This window comes from Camelina sativa, chromosome 19, assembly GCF_030686135.1.
Source record: "Camelina sativa cultivar CO46 ecotype springtype chromosome 19, ASM3068613v1".
Taxonomy (NCBI): Eukaryota; Viridiplantae; Streptophyta; class Magnoliopsida; order Brassicales; family Brassicaceae; genus Camelina; species Camelina sativa.
The window spans coordinates 11268816-11295889 of NC_141898.1; the positions used below are offsets into that span (position 1 = coordinate 11268816).

At 33.0% G+C, this 27074-nt stretch overlaps 2 protein-coding genes and 2 pseudogenes across 3 annotated transcripts; all 4 read left to right on the plus strand.

Moving 5' to 3' along the window:
• The first annotated feature begins 819 nt into the window (after positions 1–819).
• On the plus strand, positions 820–8192 carry LOC104767729 (putative cysteine-rich repeat secretory protein 17). The gene is made up of 3 exons (XM_019241276.2): positions 820–1153; positions 7421–7494; positions 7701–8192. The coding sequence occupies exons 1-3, from the start codon at positions 883–885 to the stop codon at positions 8190–8192; spliced, it is 837 nt and encodes a 278-aa protein (XP_019096821.1). The 5' UTR covers positions 820–882.
• Positions 8193–8991: 799 nt separating this feature from the next.
• LOC104767731 (cysteine-rich repeat secretory protein 18 pseudogene) lies at positions 8992–9948 on the plus strand (annotated as a pseudogene).
• Positions 9949–22455: 12507 nt separating this feature from the next.
• On the plus strand, positions 22456–23629 carry LOC104767733 (putative cysteine-rich repeat secretory protein 20; annotated as a pseudogene). Its single transcript, XR_015590961.1, has 2 exons — positions 22456–22906; positions 23090–23629. The product of XR_015590961.1 is annotated as a putative cysteine-rich repeat secretory protein 20 (transcript).
• Positions 23630–24903: 1274 nt separating this feature from the next.
• On the plus strand, positions 24904–26252 carry LOC104766100 (putative cysteine-rich repeat secretory protein 21). Its single transcript, XM_010489915.3, has 2 exons — positions 24904–25404; positions 25596–26252. The coding sequence occupies exons 1-2, from the start codon at positions 25063–25065 to the stop codon at positions 26022–26024; spliced, it is 771 nt and encodes a 256-aa protein (XP_010488217.1). The 5' UTR covers positions 24904–25062; the 3' UTR covers positions 26025–26252.
• Positions 26253–27074: the final 822 nt, after the last annotated feature.

The window sequence follows — 27074 nt, forward strand, 5'->3', positions numbered from 1 at the left end:
TATATACTTTAAATTTTATTTTATATGGTTTTTCTTTTTAGTTGTTTAGAAAAAACAAGATTATGTAGTTTAAATATTTTTATAACGCTCTAGTGATATATTCTAAATAATGTATTTTGAACGTGTAAAATTTTCTGTAAATTTGTAAAATATAATAAAATTTATAGATAGTAATTAAGGAAACCATAATTAAAAAAGAAACACGTTGCATTATTATGTTTGAAAAACTATATTTAATCATTGTAAGTTAGTTGAAAATGATTGAACTAATTAGCTACCTAACTAGTGTACGTAATAATCCGGGGTTTTCTTAACATTTTGACGATTCTTTTTTCTTGATGGGTTTGATCGTTTTTGTATAATACTATGAAACTATGTTTTTGTTTGTTTGAGGTTCAATTCAGTATCTCAGGATCTTGCTTTAAATGTAGATATCAACATTTTTTTCTTCTTTTAATCTAGAAACATACAAACCTAACGTCAATAGTAGACGAGAATTGAATCCATATTATATATACATATATATATATATATGTATATATATATATATGTATATATAATATGGAATCTTATACTATTTTTGACCCAAAAAAAAGAATCTTGTAACTATAGGAAATAACAATTCCTTCATGTCAGGTCGTCACCGTACAAATCGTGTGACTGTAAGAGAAAGAACTCAGTCACACCTTTGAACTTAGTACTTATTCTTCGGCCCTCTTGTCGCCGCAAATACTAAATTTCCTCTCCTGTCCGTTACAAACTCTATAATCCATTAGAAACTTAATTGATTAAATCCAAATCTCTCCTACTCTCCTACAACATCACAGTCTCAACAATTCATCTAAAAAAAAACACATAGAAAAAATCCAAAAGAATAAGATAATGTACTCTTCATCTACTATATCCAAACGCTTCCTTTTGGTCCCTATATTGGCTGTGGTGGCCACAGAAATGCTTCTTATAGGTAGCGTTTCATCTTTAAACATGACCAATTCGTATCTGAACCACAAATGCTTGGTCAGCCAAGGAAAATACAAGCCGGGAAGTGTGCATGAGAGAAACCTCGAAGCTATTATCCATTCCATCTCGGTCGGTGAAAATGTTATTAGCGGTTACGACATGATGTCCTTTGGTGAAGGTCGAGATCTGGTCTGAAAACGCATATTTGTGGCTAACTCTATATGTTTAAGTACGTGAATGATCGACTTTGACTTTGTATGAGCATAAAGTAAATAACGCAAGAGCTTTGTTAACGGGGTTCGGTTTTTCCTACATCTTCGGGACCTAGTTCAGAACAAATTCACTAGAACAAGATAGCAATTACAACTGCATATGATACAAACACTACTATGCCTATCATTCTTTTCTAGCTGAATTAAACCATCAAAAGATCTCTATATCTTATTGATGGGGCGACACCACATATCTTGTGTGCATCTCTCAAAACTACCTTGAAGCGCGCAAGTCTTCATGAAGCGCCCTCTTGGTATTTATATCAATTGCCCAACCCCTAGGGTTGGCAACTTTCCTATTATACAACAAATAGGAAATTGAGAACTTTCCTATTATACAACAAATAGGAAATTGAGAACTTTCCTTTTTCTTTTTGGATAAGGAAAGTTTCTCTTCATGATCTCATCTTGAATCTTCCATTCAAGATGTTCATCCAGCTCAACAACCGCCACTTGGCTTGTCCAAGTCGGCCTTAAGCTTCTGTACTCAAACTCTTCAATTCAGCTTCTTGTACTACTTCCTGTATTAACGTCGGACTAGTACAAGAACTGCTTCAGACGTTTGATACCATCTCCATTGAATCTGACCCTCTTGGTTTGTCCAAGTTGTCTCCAAACTTCTATATGTCAACTCTTCAAAGTACTCACACAGCTCGGCTTCCTGTATAATTTCATGTAATACCTCTTGTACTACTTTGGAACTTCACATATGTTCTTACTGCAACTGTGCCTCAACAACTTTGTTAGTTCTGCTCATTGTCTTCACACCATCTATGAGACATCTGTGATGATTCTATCTTGTTGTCTCATATATCACAATGTTGTATGACATCCTGATTTAGTAGCAATCCCATGACATGTTTCAGACAGCTTATAAAACTCGTCAACACATACCCTTTCAATCTCTCCCTTGGTGATTGAGTTTTATAATCCATGCACCTATTTAAACCAGTCAGCCCAACGTCTTCAATCTCTCCCTCAGTAATTGAGTTGTTTAATTTCATGCATCTTATAAAACCAGTCATCAAAATATCTTCAATCTCTCCCTTGATGACTGCGTTTTAAATTTCCTTCAATCTCTCACTTCATGCTACATCATGTGTCATTCTTGAAAGATCATAACATCTTCATTCTCCCCCTTTTTAACTTAGTTTGATACTCAAGCACATTTTTTAATCTCTAATCACAAGTAGAGCTCCCCCATAATATTTGCTCGCTCACTACAAACTTGACATTCTCTTCTCCCCCAGCTTGAGTCCAAACTAAGATAAAAACAAACAACATATCAAATTTTTCCATCTGGACTACTGCAGCATTGCATAGCAGTTGACTAGCCTTGGATTATACCCGCTGTTATGCCTTTAATTATACCCGCTGTGCACTGCTTTATGATAGTAGCTGTCTCACAGAAACTTATCCAATGAAACTTCTACAGCAAACTTGAACCTGACATGTCGGACTCCAGAACGATAGCTTTCCTTTTAGCCATCTCACATCAGCTAATCCAAAGACGTTCTTGAGGCTTCTGTTTTAACAATTTTTATTTTCACAAATGAGCACAAACTGTGCAGACACATCAAACTCCAACATAGAACCACATGATGAAAGCCTAACTTCGTCAGCCACATGATTCTTTAAAATCAGAATGAAAGCTTCACATACTTAGCTTCACATAATCTTCTTTTTGGCACATCATATGCTTCATTCTAAGACCGAAAGTCATAAACTTCAAAAACTGCAGATCCCTGAAACTCTTTTTCCATTCACCACACAAAACTTTGCAAAAACATAGCTTTAAAAATCTTCTAATTAACTAGTCTGAACCACCATCATTCTACTAGGTTCCCGGATTCCAAAACCAGTTCCCTTCTACCAGAATCTAGTTCAACATGTATATAATATCTCTGCCAAACTTCATCCCATTATGAGTTCATTTGGTCCTCCTTTGATGTCACCACTGAAACTGGTCAAATCTGAAACTTTGAATAAACTGATCCCGGAATAGACTGAAGATGCTTGAATAAAAAGCAATTCAATTGTCAAAACTTCAATCCAACCGTTGAATCTCAAGTCCCTAATAGCACCAAGCTCCCCAAAAAATTTCAGTATGATCAGATTATTTTTGTATCGCCAAACCCTCTCCTGAAGTTGCTATCTTGAAACATATTTTGGTAATCCTTCTAAGATTTAAAAAAAATAATCTTCTCTCTTTGATGATGTCAACTACACTGAATTTTCCTAAACACATTCTGAAGAAACTCTAGCTTTGTGACCTCTTCTTCATGACATATTACAGTCACTGACACCCAACAATTCTAGTCATGTGCTTGCTACCTCTTAAATTTCTTCATCTCTCTTGATGCAGTCTTGATGCAGAGCATAAACGGAGTAGCAAAATAACCCAGAAATTTAATAAAATTGGTGGGGATATCAAACACAGTCATACGAAGCCATAGGAGAAAACAGATCGCGATTTCGATTTACGGTTTGAGAGTTATGGCCAAAATCCCAACACAGATCCGAAATGAAACAACAGTACGAGTAGTCAACTTTGAGATCAATTTCCTGTCAAACCACAAGGAATCAGATGACGATCTTAATATCATTGGAAAGATCTCGCTTTCAACTTTCTAGAGCAACTTTTAGAGCTCCAATCCAAGGTCTGTAGCCAACACAAACGAAGAAGAAGAAACGAACCATGAAACAGAAAAACTGTCTTAAATCTGAAATTTTTCTTTCATTATTCTTCTTCTGAGCTACTTTCTTTGATTTAGAGATGCATCACGTTTCTTCTTCAGTATTCAAGTACATGGTTCCTCTTTCCTTTAATCTGAGCTTTTTCAAGAAACTGCACACACATGTCTTCTTCCGTTTTCTTTAAAGACAAATGAGCTCTCTAACGTAATGTCTCCAATGCTTCCTCCAAAACCCACCATCAGAAACTGTAGCCGCCAATATCACAAAGCTCCACCATAGTAGATTTAGATTTAAGTTCCTTTTTTTTTTCTTCTCTTTGCTTTCCAATATTGAAAGTCTCTTTCTCAGTGTGATAGCAACAGATCTAGCAATACTTCATCAAAAATTGCAGCATACACAAAAATATATACTAGCAGACCGTCACTAAACACCACATACATAACAACTCTTTCCTTTCCAAAGTGTTACTCTTAACTCCACTTGAAAATTCTTCACATCACCACTATGAGCCAAGTTTGTTTTCTTCTAGCAAAATTTCTGTAAAACCCTTTGACTGAACTTTTCTTCCCATGACAACTTCGCAATCAAAATGCCTTGGTAGAAAGTTTTATGTCTCAACCTCTCTCTTAGTCTCAGTTTCACTCTGTCTCAAAGCCTTCTCCAAAAAAAACTCTTGTCAGCATTCTTCATGAATTCTAGCAAGCTTCCATAACATGTTTCAACATCTATACTCTTGGCCTTTCCTCTTGCAATGCCAAAAGCTTGCTCTTTCTGGTGATTGTTGCACGTGGCTCTATACATAATTTGCTCCAAAATCAAAATTATTGATCCTCTTCTTCCTCGTTTTTAAAGAAATCTTAGACTCCATGAAATCTTAATCGATTTTCTTATCTTCACAATGAGACCATTCTTTACTAACGAAGCAACATGATGTTGATAATGTCCGGATGTTGACCGTTGACATCATACAAATCCACTTTGCTTTGTAGCTCTAATATGGTTCATCTGTTGAAAACAGAACATCATAGAAACGTGGACTACTGATATAGTCTTCATCTCGCGGATCTGCTTCATCTCGCAGCACCAAACTCAACACAGAATAAACTTCTTCCATAGGCACCATAAGACAACTACAGATTTTGCTAAGTTCTGATTCGCTTTTCGGTTTGAATCAGAGAATGCCTATATGAACTCTGGCAATTTCCTTCTTTGTCAGTAAGCTGACAACAACATCCTCTTTCTCATCTTGAACAAAATTATTCCTAGCTCAAACATTGTCTCCTCCTTTTTTTTCGCTTAGAGATGCAGACACAAGACACATACCAGATTCTGTTTAATAACAATGAGCAACCCATGACGTCTTCTTGCCGACAATACTCTCTAGGAACCAACAGAGCTGATAACCTTTTTATCCTCTTTGCTTTGAAACTTTAATTCCTCACTTAAGACACAAAAATATCTAATTATGACCAATTGATTCCAACGCTTCTCTTCAGAGCTTAACTGTATATCTCTTCTCTTATAGATCAAAATCTTGGTTCTTTTCACGATGAAGAAGACACTCAATGTCTTTGACTTTTCCAATCTGAATTACACGTAACCAAGCAAGCCAGATGAGATATTCCCTATCCACATGTGTTAACATGACTTTTCTTCTAAAACGAAACTACACCAATTTTAATTTAACTCCTCAGGGACCTTTTTATGGGCCAAGTTTAATTAAATTAGGTATTGGGCCACCAAAATTGAACTGAGCCCAAACCAACCAAAGCTAACCTATCTTTCTCGATGGTTTCTGATCTCGACGGCAAGGAAAAAATGAAACTTCCAATGGACAGTACTCCGACTTCCGGTGTACTGCACTCTTAATCCGATAAGTTTGACATCAACTCCACCGTCTTCATCAATCTCCGTTCTAATGTTGACCAGTTGAAATCACCTTATCTCTAATTCCTTAAGAATCTTCTTTTCTTTAAACTCAATAACTTTTTTTATACTCAGTGTGAATCACCGCCATTGATGCCAGATCTCTGATTTGTGAACTAAAGCTTCGACTTTGTCTTCACCATTGTTGCTTTAATGTCTTCTTATGATAATATTAATAGCCATTGAAACCCAAAGGGTTAAACCATGCTATCTCCTTCTCTCTTCCAAGTCTTCGACATAACAACAACACAAACCCCAAAACGTGTACGATCTCTACTCCTTCAAATTAAAACTCGGCTGTAATAGATTAAGTCTTTCTTCTCTATCCTTTCCCACGTTCTTCACACAACTCCAATGAAGAGGCCAAGACCTTCCTAGGAGTTTATGATTAATTTTGCCTCTGTCAAATTCAAACAGATTCAGTACACCGTATAACTCTTTCTTCGCTTGCTTCTTCAAACACAAACACTTCCGAATATACTCTCGATCTCTTTCTTTATACCTTCATGAATACTCGTCCTTCTTATATGCTTTAATTCTCTACTAGCCACAAATCCAGGACCATACCCGAAACAAGAACAAATCTCTATCGAGCACCGTTCTGATACCAATTGAAAACGCATATTTGTGGCTAACTCTATATGTTTAAGTACGTGAATGATCGACTTTGACTTTGTATGAGCATAAAGTAAATAACGCAAGAGCTTTGTTAACGGGGTTCGGTTTTTCCTACATCCCCGGGACCTAGTCCAGAACAATTCACTAGAACAAGATAGCAATTACAACTGCATATGATACAAGCACTACTATGCCTATCATTCTTTTCTAGCTGAATTAAACCAGCAAAATATCTCTCTATCTTATTGATGGGGCGACACCATACATCTTGTGTGCATCTCTCAAAACTACCTTGAAGCGCGCAAGTCTTCATGAAACGCCCTCTTGGTATTTATATCAATTGCCCAACCCCTAGGGTTGGCAACTTTCCTATTATGCAACAAATAGGAAATTGAGAACTTTCCTTTTTCTTTTTGGATAAGGAAAGTTTCTCTTCATGATCTCATCTTGAATCTTCCATTCAAGATGTTCATCCAGCTCAACAACCGCCACTTGGCTTGTCCAAGTCGGCCTTAAGTTTCTGTACTCAAACTCTTCAATTCAGCTTCTTGTACTACTTCCTGTATTAACGTCAGACTAGTACAAGAACTGCTTCAGACGTTTGATACCATCTCCATTGAATCTGACCCTCTTGGCTTGTCCAAGTTGTCTCCAAACTTCTGTATGTCAATTCTTCAAAGTACTCACACAGCTCGACTTCCTGTATAACTTCATGTAATACCTATTGTACTATTTTGGAACTTCACATATGTTCTTACTGCAACTGTGCCTCATTAACTTTGTTAGTTCTGCTCATTGTCTTCACACCATCTATGAGACATCTCTGATGATTCTATCTTGTTGTCTCATATATCACAATGTTGTATGACATCCTGATTTAGTAGCAATCCCATGACATGTTTTGGACAGCTTATAAAACTCAGTCAACACATACCCTTTCATGGTCAGCGTCATTCTCCAGTGTCGGGGAGACTCCTACGGGTCCAAGTGCCGCTCCTGCTTTTCCTCAGCTATGGCCGGGGTAACTTCACTTCAATATTATTGATTAGCTAGCTAACACATATTTACGTGTATAAATTTGTGTGTTTTGGTTGCGCATACATGTAAGTTTTGGTTACGTCTTAGTGATAATAATATATATAATAGACAAGAAAACTATATATCTTGAGTCCATGCAATGTCGATATTGGTTTTGGCATTAATTTGCAAAGCGTATGTGCTTGACAGCTTCGTAGGAGATGTCCGAGAGATAAAGGGGGAATAATATGGTTCGACCAATGTCTTCTCGAGATTTCTTCGATCGATACTGTGGGGCAGATAAATTACGATGACAGTTTCTGTATGTCCAACGCGAAGAACGCGGGAGATGATCCGTTTTCTTTCATACTGAAGTGGGATACTCTCTTCGACAATCTGACAAGTATAGCCATCACTGAAAAAAACAAAAACTTAAAAGAGTCCACCAAGCCGGCGCTTTACGGGGCTGGGGAGAAGAGGCTCGGGACGAAGAGGAATATGTACGGAATGGTTCAATGTACGGATGACTTATCTGTTAAGGCTTGTGAACAGTGTCTCGTACATAATATCTTGCAGTTTCAAAATTGCTGGAAAAGTGGTAAACGGGGAGCGAGAGTTTTGGGTAGAAGCTGTAACTTTAGGTATAAGCTTTACCCTTTTGTTAATGCCAAGACCGGTCCTAATTCTTATTGGAAGAGTTAAAGCAATCTGAAAAAAATGTGGCTATATAATTATGATTTGTTTTGTTTCTTTTTGTGTGTGTGTAAATTATCATTTCTCAATTTTCTTTTACATGAATACATTATTTTATTTATAAAAATTCATATGATGTAGTTTTAATAAAGGAAATTATCCGAGAAGCCACATTGAGATTTATCATATGAATCCATCATCATATCAACGTTGTTCGGTGGTGTTTTTTCGAGTGGGAAAAGCGAAAAATATATTCGGCAAAATTAAAGAATGAAAAATTAAGATGCTGAAAAAATGAAAAATGAAAAATAAAAATAAGTATTGGGATAACATTCTGAATTTTATATGACTTCAGAGTTTATTAATTCGTTAAATCTGACTCTGAGTTTTGGTTAATCTAACATCGTTGAGGGTAATTTGGAAGTAATTAATCTGTCTCCTGGGCTCCTTTGGAATTCTTACTATATTTTCTTCCTTGATGGGTTTGCCATGCATGTATAATATGCAACTATTTTTAACCAAAAAAAAAAAAACAATCGTTAAGTATAGAATTTAACGATTCCTTCATGGCTTCATTGTTTTCAATCGTGTGACTGTGAGAGTTTGAACTCAGTCACACCTTTGAACCTTTACTCTTTCTTCAGCCCTCATGTCGCCGCAAATACAAACTTCTCTCATGTCCGTTAACTATAAACATTTATTCTAGACACTTAATTTATCAATCGAATTTCTTATAAGGTAACCAAAAACAGTAAACTAGAAAACACCTCCGTTTGGGGAAAACATAATAATAAAAGTATCGAAAACAATGTACTCTTCATCTTCTCTATCAAAACGCCTCCTTTTGGTCACTATTTTGGCCGTGGTAGCCACACAACTGTTCCTTATGCGCACCGTTTCGTCCTTGAACCTGACCAATGCGTATCTGCACCACAAATGTCTAGTCAGTCAAGGGAAATACAAGCCGGGAAGTTTGCACGACATAAACTATAATAAGATCATCAAAAGCTTGTCGAATGATACATATGCTTTTCGTACTGGTTACAGCATGACGCCCTTGGGTGAGGAATCTGATTTGGCCTCCGTAACCTTCCAGTGCCGTGGCGACTCTTACGGGAACAAATGCCGTTCCTGCTTTGCTACCGCCCAATCTGAGGTACCGTCACTTATATATAGTATAAGTTAGCCATCATATTCACATATGAACCTGTATAGATAGATCAGAAACGTCAGTTTTGGTTACATGCAATGTTGATATTGATCGTGGCGTTGATATGCAAAATGTATTTGACAGCTTCGTAAGAAATGTCCGAGAGACAAGGGGGCAATAATATGGTACGATCAATGTTTTGTCGAGTTTTCTTCGTTCGATACTACAGGGCAGATCAATTACGATGATGGTTTCTGTATGACGAGCGCGAAGAATGTGAGCGGCGATCGGATTTCTTTTGAGAAGACGTTTTTGGTCCTCGTTGGCGAAATGACACAAGTAGCCGTCACTAAAAAACAAAAAATTATAAAAAATTACGACAAGCCGGCGATGTATGCGGCAGGAGAGAAGAGGCACGGGAAGAAGAAGCTATACGTAATGGTGCAGTGTATGGTTGACTTAAATGAAAAGGGTTGTAGGGAGTGTTTGTCACATATGGTCGTGCATTATCAAGATTGCTATAGAGATAAACAAGGAGCAAGAGTTTTTGGTGGGAGCTGTAGCTTTAGGTTTGAGCTTTACCCTTTTGTTAACCCCAAGACCAGTCCTAATTAATCAAAGTTTTCGATTCATTTTTTTTCCTTTTTGTTAACTTTGACTTTTATTTTACAAGAATTTATTATTTCATTTATATGATGTAGTTGAATAAATAAATTTATATTAGGAGCTTCAGAAAAAACAAATCTAAATTGTTATTTGATTATTTATTTTTATACTAAATTTCTAAAATTATTCTATGAAAGTGATATAAGTTAAGCAAGGAAACGAGAAATTGTAATCCATTTAACTAATGTTATCGTAAAAAAAACATTGTATAATATGTTTGAAAAATAGAACATATCTATATTTAAATTTGGTAATTGGTTGAAATAATTGATAATAAATAATATAAACATGATTATGTGATTGTTCCCGGGCGTCAGTATGATTTACCGTTGGCGTACCAAAGATTAACACAAATAGGTAATCGTTGACCGACGGGGAAACCACCATAGAAGCAATATGTTAAGGAGGATTTGGAGAATACAACTAGGAAAATCAGAAGATGGTTTATACCATATCAACAAAAATAGGTTTTAAGTACAACTAAGATCAATGATATCTCTTTGTAAAAGAGAGTATCGATCAGTCAGAAAGCTATATATGTGATGTAACAGATGGATCGCTACCTATGATTTTCGAATGCATTACCGTTTTTTCATCAATAAAATGAAGATGATTGCTAAGAAAGAAAATCACATTAGATTGTCGAAAATGACGAAGACGATTAAATATTTTCTTTATCGCATTTTCGTTACACAAACTATTGGTTGTATTTGTAATTTCATTGATAATCTTGTACACACTGATTCATATCAATAAAGTGTTTTAGATGTTAAAAAAATAATAATAATATAAACATGATTAAGAAAGTAACGTTTACTTCTCTCAGACATTTCTACCAAATAGCAAATTGAGACTCAGACTAAGTCCCATAACTTTAACCAATAGGTTCTATATGGTCTAGATCTAGAACCTTTTAGTATTCAAAAAATAGATAAAAACGGTATGATTATTGAATTTAATAGTGGATTAGTACATAGTGTACAAAAATAAAAATTGGCGTGTAAGATTGATATTAACATGAATATTATTTCGGTTTGAATAATTGAATTATGACTGATATTTAATATTACAAATGATTATCTTATATTCTTGGCCATTCCACCAGTTTGTAGGTTCCTAAAGAATCTTGTAAATATAGAAATCATCAATAACTCCTTCAATTCAGGTCGTCATCGTACAATCGTGTGATTGATTGTTTGAACTCAGTCACACCTTCGAGCTTTTACTTTTTCGTAGGCCCTCTTGTTGCCACAAAGTTCCTCCGAGTCTCCTACATATATATCAGTCTCAACACTAAATTTATATAAGAACACTTCTATAGGAAAAAAAAAAACACAATAAATCCAGAACAATGCATTCTTCATCCTCTGTATCAAAACGCCTCATTCTGGTCCCTATCTTGGTCGTGGGGGCCACACAACTCCTCTTCTTACGCAGCGTTTCTTCACTAAACCTTACCAATGCGTATCTTCAGCACAAATGCTTACTCAAGCAAGGGAAATATAAACCGGGAAGCGACTATGAGAAAGCCCTCATTGATATCATCCAAGGCTTCTCGGAAAAACCAAAAGATTCGTATGGTTTTCGTACTGGTTTCGGCGTGACAGCCTATGGTAAAGAGCCTGATATAGTCGCAATTTCTATTAGTAAACAATTCTAGATAATTAATTTTTGAAAATTTTCAGTGTAAATTTCTTAATTTATTCTATGGAAGTAATATTGTATATAGAAAATAATCAATGAAACTGTAGGGGAGTAGACGAGTAGTTTAGTTCCACTCGATTAACCCGACATAAACTAAGAGTACCCGAAATCGACTAAGTTGTTGGTTTGGCTTGTGCCAACCTAAACCGAACCACGCCTGATCAACTCGGCAATCAACCAACTAAAAGATATGGCGAGTTAAAGTCAAATCTACAATTTCTTAGTAGGTTTCTAGTTTAGACCAAATAAGCGCATATGAAGCAAATATGTACAACATAGTGTCTCAATCTGCTATTTGGTAACAATCTCTAAGGCTACATGAGCTCTTGGGGGATGAGGGTGTTCTCTCGTCTCATAGGCGTCGGCATCGGAAGTAGGAGATCTCTCGATGGATATAACGCATGAAGCCGTCAAATGCGGCATGACTAAACTGAGAGAAACCTACTAAGAAATTGTAACTTTTTCTGTAGACAGGTTAACGATCTCTGGTAATCATTGTCGATCTTGTTCTTGAATCAATAAAGAAAACCAATTCGCGATATTTCCTTGTGTACCTTCTACCGGTTTAGAATCGGTGCGGGTTTACCTCACACATAAACTATCTATATATACATTTTTTGAGACATTTATGAAATAAATCCTGAAGTTCATACCTATTTACAAGGAATGCCATTAACATTAAATTTTACAATTATTTTTTACTTTACATAATATCAAATTCGGAATCTAATTGAAATAGATTTTCTTCTTTAATTATTTTTTACTTTAAATATGAAGGTTGTCATTTTTCCTTATTTAAGTAACCAACAATTTGGTTTCTCCATTATAATCTTCATTTGGTAATATATAATTTGGAAATTTATAATAAATTGTGTGATAACAATTAACAAATTTTCCCAGCAATTTTATGAAAAGGATGAATGTTTTATACTTTATCTAAGAATTTACAACATATTTTTAAACTATGTATATAAATTAAAGTTAAAATTAGTGATAAATTAATAAAAATTAAATCTTGATAAATCAAATATATTTTCTTGGTCTCAATTTTTTTTTATGGTTCTGCTTAAGAATTGGTAAATTAATAACTCTATAAATGAACTTTATACAGTATACACTTTAAAAAAAAAATGATGAATATGTTTTATACTTACCAAATGTGAGAGATGCTCTAGATAACATATTATATACACATATTTTTAATCAATTAATTAAAGTTTATAAAAGTAAACAATTAGTATAATTCATATAAAAAACTAACTTACTTTTATTTTCATTGCACACATAAATTAAATATACTAAAGTGTTAGATTACTTATATATGAAACTAACAAAAATAGAAAGCCATTTATATTGTACTGATATTACTGAAAAACTAAAATATAATTAAAATACTACTATCTCTACAGTGAAAACTAAAAAAAAAAACACTTCCCGACGATTTAAATATTTAAGAAACTGTAAGTTATCGTTTTCCTATATTATAAAAAATACACGGTATACACCTAAAACATAGAAATTGGACACTACATAATATATAGATGCAAAATACTATACATTTACAAAATACAAAAATTAGTTACATATATATAGTTAATCTATCAAACAAAATACATTTTGCATTTTTTTAAACAAATTTAGCCTCGCGGTGTACCGCGGATGAATCTATACTAAATAAAAGTAGGAGCTATAAACTTCTTAAGCTGTCCACCTAGGATTTTAAACCACCAATAGAGATTAGACACCTCACTAATTAACATTTTTAAAATTTTCCAGAATTTTCTATATTAAGAATTAATTTGAATATCTTATCAGGTTTTGACATGTCATTCATTAACATTTTCTAAATTTCCAGAATTTTTTAGATTTTTTTTTTTTTAAAAATTTATGGAAATAAAAGAACTATGTACAATATCCCACATCGGCTAGAAATGTTTTAGACAATGGTTCAAAAATATTATAAATAAGATTAATATGCTTTCAACAACGAATGAGCAGGAAAGCTTGATTTATCAGGCGTCTCAGTTTAATAGTTTTATTCGGTTTGATCCAGTTTTTTATTTGATCAAACAAAAACTTTAAAAAGTTTCAAAAAATATATTAGAATATTTCAAAATTTGAAATGTTTAAATATTATAAATATTGAAAATTTTAAAAGTTCTTATCTTTTAAGAAGTTTTTAAATATTTTAATTTTTAAATTTTAAAAGTTTAAAATATTATAAATATTGAAACTTTTTAAAAGGTTCAAATTTTATATTTTGAAACCTTTTAAAAATTTAAAATACTATAAATATTGATGTAATACATAAATGATCTTATTTATCTACGTTTGTGCTTTTTGTTTCTTATGAGCTGTAAAATATATTTTTGTGTATGATTTTATAGATGAGTTGATATTCTTTCATTAATTTTTTATTTTGATCTGATTTTTTATTTTTATGAGAAAAGAAATGATTTTGTTCTTGGAGTTTGATGGGTTAATAAGTTGTGTGGTAGTCTAAAAAAAGGTTTTTCGGTGGAAGAATGTGAAGAAGTTGATGAGGAAGAAGAAGAAAAAGATTATAACGAAGAACCAAACGGTAAAAGTTACGATGACAATTAACACAAAATTTGACAATGAAAATGACAAGAAAGAATATGAAAAATAAGAAAACATGGAATAAAAAACACGAAAACATAGGTCATAGCGATCAATTAAATATGAAAATGAGTTAAATTCATGATGATAAAATTGTTCCGTTTTTCTGGTGGTCAAAAAAATTGTTTAGGATATGTGAGGTCATCAGTTTGATTCGTTTCGCCTGGACGTCGAGTTAAATTCATGATTTTTTTTATCAGATTTTAGTTTATAACACAACTGATTTTTTTATTTTTAAAAACTGTGTATCTGAAATTTTATTTTTTCTTTAATACTAATTTAATTTTTTTTATATAAAATAATATTTTATTACCGTCATCAATTATATATAATTTTCATCAAAATATATCAAATAATATTTCAAAACCTAGCCCAATAGGGATTAGAAACCTCACTGGATTTATGTTTAATGATATAATAGAAAATTATAAGCACGATATTATATGAATCTCAAATAATTCAAAGATGAAAATATAAATTAAATAAAATAATCTAAAACTACTACAATAAATTTTAAAATACAATATTAGAAAAAGAAGATGCATATATTAATCTTCCATTTTTTTTGGGTCAACATATTAATCTTACTTATTCCAAACTGAAAAAGTAGAAAGTAGGAGTATATTTTGGTTTAAAAAAATAAGGAAAATTAGTCTTCCCATTAAAAAAGTTTGACCAATAGAACAAAGTTGAAAACAATATTTTTGAATAAATTATTTTGTTAGATGAATAATATGAGACAATATATGTTTATATAGAAGTGATTATTTTATATTTTTTTAGAATTAATAATTTTCTGTATATTTTCCTTAATCCATTTTCTATTTTATGAGAAAATTTATTTCAATGAGCTCATTATTTTTTAAAAAAATTCTTGCTTCCCACTTTCTTGTATGACGTACTATCGTTCGACGATAAAAACGCTTTCTGTTTAGTTGATCTAGTGTTATATAATCTCTGTTGTTATCTTGCATTTGTGTATTCATCTTTTTTTTTATGCTACATATCCTGTAAATTTATAGAAATAATAATAACACCGTGAGAAGTTTGTTAATCTTAAAAACCTTAGTTATTATGCATAAAAAACTTTGTTAACACTTCAAAGTCAAAGATTGCGTAGTATGCATTATAAAATTAAGAAATGAAACAAATTTCAAAGAAACGATGATGAAAACACGTGGTAATATCTAATAATCTTTTTATATAGGTTCTTCGATTAGACAACAAACAAACTGCCTTCGAGACTTGTTCAGGAACAATGATGTGTCAAACAAAAGGTTTATAAAAAACAAAGTAAAAAAATTTACCAAAACAAAGCTAGTCGAAATATTTTTGTTTGGTGAAAAATATGTCATAATCTCTTTGCTTGTACAGAGGGGTGTATTTACAATCATTTTCCTTTTAGGATTAACAAAGTTTTTTTTTAATATAATAAGATTACTATTATCTTATTCATCGTTTTACCAAGCTTGAAAACTGTGATTTATGATCATTAAAATTGACATGTATTATGATCTGATGAGTTACTAACTTTGATATGTGATTTTTTGATCGTTAAAATTGACACGTGTCATGATCTGATGAGTTACTAACTTGGATAAATAATCATTAAAACTGGCACATGTCACGATCTGGTGAGTTTTTAACTTTGATATATGATTGTTAAAACTAACACGTGTCACGAACTGGTGAGTTACTAACTTTGAGAACTAAGCTTTATATAATAAGATTATAATATTTTGAAACTTTTCAGAAGTTTTATTAACTCAAACTTGGACGCGTGTCATGTGCAGAAGCAAGAACATCAAAAGTAGAAGCTCCTAAATTTCTAGGTGGACGGGGTACTCATCTATACTGATAAAAAGTAGGAGCTATAAGGTCGTCCACATAAGATTTTAAACAACCAATAGAAATTTGACATATCACTTATTAACATTTTATACAATTTCTAGAATTTTCTATATTAAGAATTATTTTAAACAACATATCATGATTTGACATGTCATTCATTAACATTTTTAAAATTTACAGAATTTTTTAGAAAAAGGAAAATTTTAAATTTATGGAAATCAAAGAACTAAGCACAATATCCCACATCGGCTAGAAATGTTTTATACAATGGTTCAGAACCAGTATAAATAAGATTAATATGCTTCCAACAACGAATGAGCAGGAAAGCTTGATTTATCAGGCGTCCAAGTTTAAAAGTTTTATATGGTTTGATCTGGTGTTTTTATTTGATCAAATTAAAACTTTAAACAGTTTCAAAAAAATATTATAATATTTAAAAATTTTAAAAGTTTAAATATTATAAATATTGAAACTTTTAAAAGTTCTTAGCTTTTAAAAAGTTTTTAAATATTATAAGTTTTAAATTTTAAAATTTTCAAATATTATAAATATTGAAAATTTTTAAAAGGTTTAAATTTTATATTTTGAAACCTTTTAAAAGTTTAAAATATTATATATATTGAAGCAAAACATAAATTATCTTATTTATCTACATTTGTGCTTTTTATTTCTTATGAGCTGTAAAACATATTTTTGTGTATGATTTTAGAGATGAGTTGATATTCTTTCATTAATTTTTTATTTTTGGGTCTAAGGAAGAAGGATTGACATTGCAAGACCTTAATTTGATGTTTGAGTCAAATTTTGAAGTTTAAAGAAGAAAGATGGACGACAAACACACATGTTTTATTAGTTATACATAGGCATGACCAGGGTTACGGTTGTCACGGTTAAGGTTTATTAACCATCGGTTATGGTTAGAAATTTTTGTAACCTTAACCAGAACCGTTTAACAAACGGTTACGTTTAAATACGGTTACAGTTCAAGCGGTTACTGTTATATACGGTTACAATTATTTGATAATATGATACGGTTGATATTATTTGATGATATAATATAATTGATATTATTTGTTTATAATTAATATGTTTTTATAGTGTACTCATATTTCTATATATCATATGATTCATATTAAATAAATAATTATTAGTATATTTTCTTATGTTTTTAAAATATATAAACCAAGTAAGGATTTTGGTTTGAGAAGTTTCTAAACGCGTGGATATGAAACCAAATAAGTATATGGATAAAATTGTCAATAATTGGGTGCATGTGTTGACTATGCTGGTAATCATGAATTTCACAAATTTAATGAGAAAATAAATGATTTTGTTCTTGAAGTTTAATGGGTTAACAAGTTGTGTGGTAATCTAAAAAAAGGTTTTCCAGTGGAAGAATGTGAAGAAATTGACGAGGAAGAAGAAGAAAAAGAGTATAACGAAGAACCAAACGGTAAAAGTTACGATGACAATTAACACAAAATTTGACAATGAAAATGACAAGAAAGAATATGAAGAATAAGAAAAAATTGAATAAAAAACATGAAAACATAGGTGGTAGCGATCAATTAAATATGAAAACGAGTTAAGTTCATGATTATAAAATTTTTTCGTTTTTCTGGTGGTAAAAAAAAATGGTTTAGGATATGTGAGGTCATCAGTTTGATTTGCCTCGCCTGGACGTCAAGTTAAATTTATGATTTTTTTTATCAGATTTGATTTTATAACACAACTGATTTTTATATTTTAAAAAATTGTGTATCTGAAATTTAATTTTTTTTCTTAGTACTAATTTTAATTTTTTTATGAGATAATATTTTATTACCGTAATCAATCATATATAATTTTTATCAAAATATATCAAATAATCCCACACGTAGCGTGAGTTCAAAACCTTGTCTATACTAAATAAAAGGAGAAGCTATAAGCTCCTTAAGGCGTCCACCTAAAATTTTAAACAATCAATCGAAATTTGACTTGTCAACATTTAACATTTTTAAAATTACAATAGTTTTCTATATTAAGATTTTTTTTGTATAAAAGGAAAAACAATAATTACAGAAATAAAATTAGTGTAAACGTTATAATAATAACACATGGAAATAAGAAAAATAAAAATGTAAATATAAAATAATCTATACTATATTTAATCTCTAAAATTAATCATATAGATCATTATATCATTAAATGTAACTTTACAAATATTAGTTGACATAATAGGGAGTGGGTTTTTTTTAAATATAAATTTTCTTCTTTTGTTTGTTTCTAGAAATTGTAAAAAAGTAAAACCCTAAATTATGAACGTATATTACTTTCTTATAAATACTTACATTATATTCATTATCATGGTGACCTATTGTCTCTTATTTGAACTGTGCTAATTTAAAAAAAAAATATATATACAGACTAATCCATTAATCTTTAATTGTAGGTTGTATGGAATCAACGTCGTGAATTGATGTATGGAAATTTAGATGCCGCTTTAACCAGTGAATTTTTAACTTTAATGTTTCATTTTATTTTTGCTATATTGTGTTCTAATGTTTTAGGATAAGTTTCCAAGGTATGCTCTCATCTCTTCGCAATTCTCATGATTTGTTATATGTTTTCATATGTGATCAGATTAGCTAGCTTCTAAAACGAACACGAGAGAAAGAAACAAATATATGGTTTACATTATTACATATATGTTTTACTTTTACGTTCCACGTGATCTTGAGAAAAAAAGCTATGCTTCAACCTTCAGGTGATCTCTTCTAAATTCTACTATGTTTGTTTTTATTATTTAATGGGTGGATTTTTCCTTTCATTTTTTGTTGGTTAGTTCATGTGATTAACATGTACCCTATATAATACATCTACTATTTTGGTTTTATGATTCAAGGTTCTAAGATTACAATTGTATTATCTTGGTATTGTTTTTACTTTGTGTACTGCAATTGTATTAAGTGGACTGCTTTTAAATTTGGAATATAATTTTGTGTATTTTAAAGGTCATGGAACAATATTGCAATCTTCTCCTTAATTACTTGATTTGTAGTCAATATGTGAAAGGTGCATATTGATGGTTGTGATATTTATTTTAATAAATAAAAGTTGTTATGTGCAATTCTAAGTCTTTGTAACTTCAGATTATAGTTGTGGCAGAGTCATTGAAACTGTCTCCTTCGTGACATATGGGAGTTTGAACCGTTGTTGTATGTTGCGTTGTTGCCGTTGTTGCCGTTATTTTGAGTTTGTTTCACCGTCCTGAGTACTCCATCAGACTCCATCGAATGAAAAAAAGAGAAACAAAGGACATGGATTAGCAGAGAGACGTGTGCAGATGGGTTATTGAAGGCATCTTTATGAGGTTGTAAGGATAGTTCGATCGATCTGGAAATTTCTGGAGAGACTCGTGATAATATAAGCTCCATAATCAACAGTCGAATTGCAAATTGAATTGTTAGTTTGTGCTCTATTCGAGGGTTGTTATGGAGGCATTGTATATATAGAATGAACAATGACAAGTTGTATTGTGGGTTGGGCAAACAATTTCTGGTTTAGCTGAAACCTTTTTGGTGAATAATAATCTTTTTACTTTGTCTTGCATTGTCCTTGATTATAATAATCTTCTTAATTAGAAGGATGTTAGCTTTCATTGCTTTCAAAGACCAACATATCCAACTTAGTTCTCTTAACACTTGAAGTACCTTCAAACATATTCTCCAATGACTTCCATGCTTTCTGAGCTGATACACATTGAGAAATTAACTTGAAGTGGCTTGAATCAATAGCATTGTAAATCGCAGTCTTGGCTGTTGAATTACAACTTGATAGCTTTTTCTCTGCAGCAGTCCACTTATCTCTTGGCTTAAGACTCTCAACTCCTTTATCATCCACAACTTTAGGAGGCTCCCAACCAAGCTCAATCGAATTCCAACAATCTTCATCAAGTTTACTTATAAAAGCTTGCATATGAACCTTCCAATATCCATAATTCATTGAATCAAGCAACGGTGGTCTTGACATAGACATGCCTTCATGTATGAAGTCATCACAACTGATTCAAAGCTCTGTCTTACTTCCTGAACTACCCTCACCCTTGATCTACCCGAAACTAGACTAAATCTCTATCGAGAACCTGCTTTGATACCACTTGTAAATGCGGATGAGGCAATAATAAAGTACAGAAAGTAAATAACACAAGAACTTTGTTAACAAGGTTCGGTTTTTCCTACTCCTCGGGACCACGTCCAGATTTTGATTCCACTAGTACAAGAAAGCAAATACAACCTATTCGCAAACGCGTAAATCAAGCGCAACCCTCTTAATTCACCGCTCTGTTCTATAACATGAACTTAAGGATAAATCTCTACCCTTAACTAAACTCACACCGAGCCTAGATTTAAACCAGGATAACCTAACCTTGGGATAAACTCCCTGTGAGCCTAGACTTCAGATCTTCAACTCTCTTGAGCAACCTTCACACACACGTCACATCGACGAACAAAGAAGCTTGAACAACAAAAGCACCAAACCGCAAAACTAAGCCGCACACAAACACAGAAAGCTCTCTAGGGTTCTAACCTTTATGCCTCAGCTCTCTTGCCTCTCTAGGACGTGCCCAACACCTCCTTATATACCCATCAGGACTTCCTAATCACCATAATTCACCTCTCTTGCCTTTATGCCTCAGCTCTCTTGCCTCTCTAGGACGTGCTCAACACCTCCTTATATACCCATCAAGACTTCCTAATCAAGCACAACCCTCTTAATTCACCGCTCCGTTCTATAACATGAACTTAAGGATAAATCTCTACCCTTAACTAAACTCACACCGAGCCTAGATTTAAACCAGGATAACCTAACCTTGGGCTAAACTCCCCGTGAGCCTAGACTTCAGATCTTCAACTCTCTTGAGCAACCTTCACACACACGTCACACCGACGAACAAAGAAGCTTGAAAACAAAAGCACCAAACCGCAAAACTAAGCCGCACACAAACACAGAAAGCTCTCTAGGGTTCTAACCTTTATGCCTCAGCTCTCTTGTCTCTCTAGGACGTGCCCAACACCTCCTTATATACCCATCAAGACTTCCTAATCACCATAGGAGAAGATTTCCAAATTTCATAAGAAAAAGAGTTTTTCCTTTTTGCTATTTTTCTTTTCCTTGTAAAACTCCAATTTAATCAACCAAAGAAATAATAGTTTTCCTCTTCAATTCATCCTCAAACCGTCCTTCAATATTGTTTTCTCAAACCTTCTAGAAACTTTTCAATCATATAAAACAACAGCAATCTTGTATCACGTTCTGAATCACACAGACACTAATTCAGACAAACCAAGACATCTTCATATTTTACTGGCTATAGTCTTTAGTTACAGAAAATGACTGATGTACGATCGAAGTTTTTGGTGACTAAATATATAGTGGCCAACTGTAATGGAAAAAATTATATTTTCTTGTAATATATTTTATACTCAGATCTTTTATTAGTAGCTTTCAATTTTATGTTTTCTTTGTTAATATGCTGTTGCCACTTTGAAATACTTTACATATTAAAATTCCTATTAGAAATATAATCCTCAAACATGTCAGTGAACGTACGGTCAAAATTCAATTTTCTATGCTATACCATGAAATAAATTGTTATTTTCTTAATTTAATATGGAAAGCTTCTTATATAAAATCCTATTCCAACCGAAAAAATATCATTATGAAAATCTTAGCAGATGAATGGAAATATACTTATTAAAAGAGTTCTCAATATAATTTTAAGAAAATCTAATCCGTTAACACCCACCATGCACCTCCCTAAGTCCTAACAGTTGAGGTACATACATTGATATTTGAATAATTTCTATCATACATCTATTTGCATATTGCATAATCAACTAAGAATTAAATCACTAAAAAAACATATTCTTATGTAAGATAGGTTGTGAAATACAATGTTAGTGAAAATTAAGTTATAATATTTTCTAATTTTTTTTTTATTACTCTACGTTAATAAACAACAAAACAAAATATTACGTTCTTATGTAATGCTAAAAGGCATACAACTGAAAGTGTGAATCTTATATATCATTAATAATGACTTCGTTTGAGGTCAGAAACTTATGAATCGTGTGACTGTAAACGTTAAGACTCAGTCACATCTTTGAACCTTTACTTTTTCATCGGCCCTTCTTTCGCCGCAAGTTCTTACTTAGCTCTTCTGTCCATTACAAACTGAAATCATCTCTTCTGAAACATTATTTGATTAATCCAATTTTGTATAAGTTAATCAGAAATTGAAAACTATAGAAAAAAGCATCTCCATCAATATCAAAATCCTAGCCTCGACACTTAATTCTATAAAACAATCTTTTTGAACTAACAAAAAAATTACAAATCCAAAGCAATGTACTTTTCATCATCATCTGTCTATATTTCTGCCGTGGTGACCATACAACTGCTCCTTATACACATCGTTTCGTGCTTGAACATTACCAATGTGTATCTGAACCACAAATGTATCGCAAGTGAAGGGAAATATCAGCGTGGTAGTGAATACGAGAAAAACCTCAATACGCTCATCAAGTCCACCTCAGCGGGCACTTTTCGCAGCGGTTTTGATCAGGTTTCCCATGGTAAAAGTCCCCATTCCGTCACCTTCATGTACCAGTGCCGTGGCGACTCCTACGGGCCCAGGTGCCGCTCCTGCTACAACACCGCCCTCTCGGCGGTAATATTATTTATTACTTATCACATATTTACGTATATATATGAAGCAGAAGCACGCACACACACATGTACATCTTAGAAATATATTTTATACTTACATAAAAACTATGTTTATACGTTAATTGTTCCGTACGCGCAATGTTGTAATTGATTGTGGTGTCAATATGCAAATTTTCTATGATAGCTTCGCAAGAGATGTCCAAGAAACAAGGGGAGAATAATATGGTACGACCAATGCCTTATAGAGATTTCTTCAACCCTTAACGATGGAAAGATCGATTACAACAACAACTTCTGTATGTCCAACACGAAAAACGCCAGCGGATCGTCGCTGGAGTTCAAACAGAAAATGGTCGATTTCTTACTAAATCTGGGGATTAAAGCTACCAGTGAAGACAACATGGACGAAAATAACTAGGCGGTGCTGTATGCAACAGGGGAGGAAAGAGTCGGGACGAAAAAGCTGTATGCAATGGTGCAGTGCACAAAAGACTTATGGTTGAAGACTTGCTATGCGTGTTTGGAATGGATTGTCCTCAAGGAATCGGACTGCTGCGACGGTAAACTAGGAGGGAGAGTTTTGAGTACGAGCTGTAACTATAGGTATGAGCTTTACCCTTTTATTAAACCGACTGTTTGATGAGATCTCTCGCTATACATATTATGTATATGCGAGTGTGTTTGTGTTGTGTTTGAATAAACATTTTGAAGGAATACAAATCTTCTTTCGTCTTTCGTTTTTTTTTTTCGTTTGGGTTTTGTTTTGTATAACATACGTTTAGAGCGGCATGTGGATTTTTTTACTTCACAAAATTTTGGGGAGCTCGTCCAACGTTTCTACAGGCAGTATGTAACACACGTAAATTTTCATATTATTATTAGCGCTTTTATTTTTATATAAAATGTGAGAATTTGTTCTTATAAAGTTGCTATATATACCAGTGACAAATTTTTAACGTTGCTAGTCATGTAAACTGAAATACTACTTCCAAAAATTTCACATGAAGAAAGATTTCTCAGCTAGTTGAGGAACTTCAATCTGACCAGGCGTAGGTGATGGGTGAAAAAATAAGAACGGTGTTAGTGAAAAATGTTGGGCGATGAAATTCGTAGTTAATAGATAGTTCTAGATAGAGTAGCCGGAAGTGCCATGCAAGAAGAAATATTAGTGAAAGAGTCGGCGAGAGAGACTTCCTAAAGAGTCTTAGTAATATTAAATCGGCAAAATACCATCGTAACAGATATTTATTAGCGAAAGCTAAACTACAAAGAGTCGACAAAGAAGTGGAACCAAAAGACCGTTGTTTAGTTTTACTCTAGTCAAATTGTTTAATTAGAGAAGTTTAATTAAAAATTCTGCTGAATCAATTCAAAAAGAGTTAATCAAACAAATACTAATTAACTAATAGTTATTTTTTTGTTGTCGTAAAACCGTAAGTTATTTGAGCATACAAATTTAAAAGATTTGTACGACAAAACCATATGCACAATCGTCTTCTTGATGAAAAAATTTCTTGAACACAGACACTAAGAACTGAGTCATATGATTATTCCGTACATTTCATCTGCGGATAGAGATGGTGAAGGAGAAGGATGTGAGATTTGGATCCAACGGTCTCTGTTTTGGTTCGTTGTTGCTTAATGCTCTTGTTAGCGAGTTTAGATGAAACGAGACGTGTTCAGTTATTTGACAACAAAATCTACTAAAATAGTCATTAGACTAGTTTCTCCTCTTAATCATGTAGAGACTATTTTCTGTTAGGTTTAATTTTTTTTTTTTCAATTTTTTTTCAATCTGTTAGGTTTCAATTATATAGCTATAGAATCAATTTAATAAGAGATTTAAAACAGAGAAAATAAAATAAGAATCCGACAAACCTTCAAACTTTGACTTTTTCATTGGTCCCTCCCCTTTGTCTCGCCGCAAATACCAAGTCTCAACGCTCAACACCTCCGAGTCTCCGTTACTGATTTCAAACATTTATGCTAGAAACTACAATTGATAAAACTGAATTTTGAATAAGGGAACTAAACAAATAAGAAAAGTTACCCCAATTTTGTTTACACCATCTCCACTCAATATCGAAAAATCGTCGATTGAGTCTCCTTATATATATAAACATCCAAACTACGGAGAAATTACAAAATTTCAAAATAATGTATTCATCATCATCTGTATCAAAATATCTCGTTTCTGTCCCTATCTTGGCCATAGTGGCCATACAACTGCTTTTTATACGTAGTGTTTTTTCCTTGAACCAGACCAATGCGTATCTAAACCATAAATGCATCAACGAACAAGGGACATACAAGTCAGGTAGTCCATACGAGAAAAACCTCAACAGTCACATCCGTACTATCTCTACCTTAAATTTAAACTTTGGTTTCGTCCACTCCTCCAACGGTGACGCTCCCAACTCTGTCTTTATTAAGCTACAGTGTCGGGGAGACTCCTACTTTTCAAAATGCCGTTCTTGCCTTACAACAGCCAACTCCGAGGTAAAGTTATTTCAGTCTTATTGATTAATTATCACATATTCAAATGAATAAATGCGCACACACATGTCACTTTTTGTTAAATGATCTGGATGCCCTACTGGTTTGGTATAGTAATACTGATTTACATTTTACACTAGTAAAAAACTATAAGATTTATTGTTCGTGATTTGGTGTCAACATGTATATGACAGATTAGTAGGAGATGTCCGAAAAACAAGGGGAAAATATACGATAACTGTGTTCTTGAGATCTCTTCGATCAATACCTTTGACAAGATTGATTACCAGAACTATTTCGATATGTACAATGCGAGAGATGTGAGAGGTGATATTGAGTCATTCAACAAGAATACGAGGGATCTCCTTCAGGAGCTGAAGGAGAAAGCCAACAAAAAGAGCAAGAAGGATTTCATGTTCGCTGCAGGGGAGAAGAGCCTCGGGACAAAAAAGTTGTATGCGATGGTGCAGTGTACGAAGGACTTGTCGCCTAACAATTGCAATGTTTGCCTAAATTGGATTATGGCGAAGCTTCCTAAATGTTGCAAGGGTAAAGAAGGAGGAAGAGTTTTGAGTACGAGTTGTAATTTTAGGTATGAGCTGTACCCTTTTCTCATGATTTGAAGATTATTAATTAAGAAAAAAACTTCTGTTTGAGGATTTCGTTTGGATGGTGTTACAAAATGTAAAGATGTGTGTGAAATTAAATGCAGCATCTCTTTACTAACAAAAGCTTCAATTCTTAAACTGAAGCTATATTATATTGTAGTGTAATTGTTTTTTTTTTTTTTTTCTGGGTAAAGTTGTATTGTAATTGCTGATTATATGGAAGTCCATTCATTTTGTTTACCACCCTTTATCCAATAATTTTCTGTTTTTTTTTCCTTTTCTTTTCTTTAGTTTTGTTGAATTGTTTGTTTTCCATTTCTCTATTTTTTTTTTTAACGCTCTTACCTTTTTTTTTAAACATATTTATTTCATTTAAATATGAAAAGTCGCATACAAGGTGGAATCTTTTAAGATCGATTTTGCTAACGCATCAGCTTTCTTATTTTGCTCGCGAGGGATGAAGTGAAAAGAAATTTCTTGAAAAGTAGAGATAGCCAGGATATTATGTAGAATCTCGTGGAGTTCTTTGAGAGGAGTCTCCGATTTAATGGCTTCAATCAATTGAGTCGAGTTTGAAGCTAAAGAGAGTTTTGAGAAACCTAAAGAGAGTTTTGAGAAACCTAAAGATGAAGCTTGTTTCACCGCTTGGAGCATGGTGAGTCCTTCTGCGAGAAGGGGTGATCCCACATGTGTCATCCGGACCGAGTCCAAGAGCCGGGTATCAGAAGATAGATTAGAGAAGTGCCATCCCAAACCCGCAGATCGCATTGAGTGATCCCAAGCAGCATCCAAGTAGCCTAGGGTCACATCTGGCTCTAATGGCTTTTGCCTTGGTTTCCCCCGAATAACGCTCTTACCTTTGACTTTTTTTTTTTTTTTTTTTTTTTTCCAGTCTATATGAAACAGAAGTAAATACACAGCAAATAATGGGTTGTCATGTATTTTGTAGTTCAAGACATTAATATGTTAACTTTCACTTCTATTTTGGTTGTAAAACGAACCAATTCGTTTTCGTTCAACCTACACATCCGGTACTTTCTTCGAGACTGCATGAAGGGTGTTATT